This window comes from Penaeus vannamei, chromosome 7, assembly GCF_042767895.1.
Source record: "Penaeus vannamei isolate JL-2024 chromosome 7, ASM4276789v1, whole genome shotgun sequence".
NCBI classification, from domain to species: domain Eukaryota; kingdom Metazoa; phylum Arthropoda; class Malacostraca; order Decapoda; family Penaeidae; genus Penaeus; species Penaeus vannamei.
In genome coordinates this window covers 21,801,773-21,804,272 of record NC_091555.1, presented here as the reverse complement: position 1 = coordinate 21,804,272, position 2,500 = coordinate 21,801,773, and the positions used below count along the sequence as shown (strand labels likewise).

Sequence of the window (2,500 nt, the reverse complement as noted above, 5' to 3'; positions counted from 1 at the left end):
GACACATGATAAAATAGGGAAAACAATGGCAATGATAATATGGATAATGAGGATAATATGATGATATTAATGATGATCATGATAATGATAATAATAATAATAATAATAATAATAATAATAATAATAATGATGATAAAAATAATGATAACATTGATAATAATAATAATGATAATAATAATAAAAATAACAATAAAATAACAACAGCGACCAGGGTAATAGCAATTATAATAATGATAATAAGAATGATAATAAGAATAGTGATGCTAATAAAATAATAACAATGTTAATGAAAATGACGACGACGATGAAGATATCCGCCAAAAAGGCAAGAGTTAGCAATTAATTGCATCTAATTGATGGCCTAATTAAACCGAGGTGGAGGAGAAAGTGTCCAAGCCAAAAGTGTATCTTCTCGCCTCTCTCACACATACTAACTCTTCAGATTATTGCCACATCTTACTCTAATCTTTGGTTATGGCTGCTGATTTGTTTTATTTCGTTTTTATTTTTCTAAAAGACGAAAGATTCTGGATGTAAGGGGAAGAGAAGGCGCTAACCAACGCCCAGCGCCCACACATTACACTCCTATTAAAATCAAGTGGGAATCCTTATGCGATATAACTTATGCCTTAGACGAAACATATAAAAGTGTAAAAGAACGTGTAAAAATCTGTTCTGCAAACTGTGTTCATGAAATATAGAGCAGCTGCAACACTGTTGGTTGTTGTGACACTAGTTCATAAAACAAATCGGTCCAACAGAAGATAAAGTGATATCTTTGCATTGTTCTTTGTTGCTGATAATGCAGAAGGTTCCTGTCATTATCAAATCACATCCTTTTTGATCGTCAGTAACAGAATTTATGACTCTGAGACACCGAAGAGATGACTGTTGAATTACTCCCTTTTCTTGTATATGAAGTAATCTACTGTCTTTACTAACCTCCTGACCTTTCGATGTCATCTACTGTCTTTACTAACCTTATTGACACCTTCCCGTACCTTTTAGGGGCACGGGCATTCATCTCAGATGCAACCATAACACAGAAGCATTGGAAAATGTGTGGTGCGACATGTAAATAACGCTCTCGTTCGTGTCCTCACAAAGATCTCGCCCGACCAGACTGCCAGATCGTGGTTCTCTCTTCCTCCCATTTCGCGCCACGTGGCCCTTACTGGCACACCCGAATCGGCCGCACGTTGCCGAACTCGACGGTGTGAACGACGGGGGGAAGAGATTGGTGAGGGATCCCGATGTGGATGCTCGTGGGCGGCTGCGAGGGCGGCGGAGGAGGCGGCGCGGGCGGCGGCGGAGGCCCTCGGGGACGGCGGCCGGGGAGAGCGTTGGACAAGGGGCTGTACAGGGCAAGGACACGGTCGCGGCGGTGCACCTGAGGAGAAACAAGGGGAAATTAGGTATATGACTCATAAGTAAATATCTGACTAAAGTGACTTTGTCAAAGAAGAACTGCCCATTAAGACAAACAGACAATCTGAATTCGTCTGTATTTACCTTGTGGTGCTTGGCGAGGTGGTCAGAGCGGGAGAATCGCTTATCGCACACATGGCATCTGTAGGGCTTCACCCCCGAGTGAGAGCGTCGGTGGCGAGCGAGTTCGTCAGATCTGGAGAATCTCCACGAGCACCCTGGCCACGTGCACACGAACGGCTTCTCCCCCGTGTGGCGCCGCAGGTGAGCCTTCAGGTGCGAGGACTTGGCGTAGACCTTCCCGCAGCCAGAGTGAGTGCACTGGAACACCCGCCCCTCATCGCGAGCTGGGTCCTGCCGCTGAGGGGGCGAGGGGAGCGGAGGGGGAGGGACCTCTTGGGGCGGCAGGTGAATGGGCGGGGGGAGGCGGCCGGCGCCCAGCAGGGAGGTCATAGGGCGGGGCGGCGGGCACTGCGGGAAAGGCGGGCGATGCATACCTTCGATTTTATTAGTGTAGTCGTGCCCCGTCAGGAAAACATTAAGTACCCGCGGAGGCTCCTCGACCTCGTCCTCCAGCAGCTGCGAGAAGAGGCCGCCTCCGCCCACGTCCTCTCCTCTCGGCGCCCCCCACGTCATGTCGGGGGGAAGGTTGATGCCGAAGGGAGGGCAGCTCTCCACGCCATGCATGGGGACGTCGACCACCGAGAGGTCCGACGCCGCCAGAGACGGGTCGACGGAGGGCGGGGGTAGGTCGCCCAGATGCGGGAGGCCGGGATGCTGGAACAAGTCTAGGGGCGGCAGAGAGCCCGCGGGCGGAGAGCAGCTGATCTTGTCCTGCGAGAAGGAGAGCTTCTTCCCGGGAAACTCCACGGGAACCTGGAAGGCCTCGAGCGCCGCGACTTCGCCCCCCTGGACGGCGCACGGGCCCTCCAGGGCGGGCACGACCAAGTCCAGCTCTGGAAGGTCACTGACGCCCTCGAGGAGCCCAAGAGGTTCTAGCTTCGGCGACACAGCGGACCCTGCGAGGGGCGGCATGGGTAACGGCGACGATGGCCTCATGGGCGTGGGCGGC

General features: G+C 51.2%; 1 protein-coding gene across 3 annotated transcripts in view; it reads right to left on the bottom strand.

Moving 5' to 3' along the window:
* Window positions 1-2,500, bottom strand: part of LOC113809499 (Krueppel-like factor 2) — a 34,976-nt gene that overhangs the window by 1,012 nt on the left and 31,464 nt on the right. For all 3 annotated transcript variants that reach the window (XM_027361113.2, XM_027361114.2, XM_070123630.1), the window contains exons 3-4: window positions 1,513-2,500; window positions 1-1,390 (exon numbers count right to left, since the gene is read on the bottom strand). The exon at window positions 1-1,390 is cut by the window's left edge and continues 1,012 nt beyond it; the exon at window positions 1,513-2,500 is cut by the window's right edge and continues 73 nt beyond it. In XM_027361113.2, the coding sequence (XP_027216914.2) occupies window positions 1,172-1,390; window positions 1,513-2,500 (1,207 nt within the window). In that variant the 3' untranslated portion in view covers window positions 1-1,171. The remainder of the gene's footprint in view (window positions 1,391-1,512) is intronic.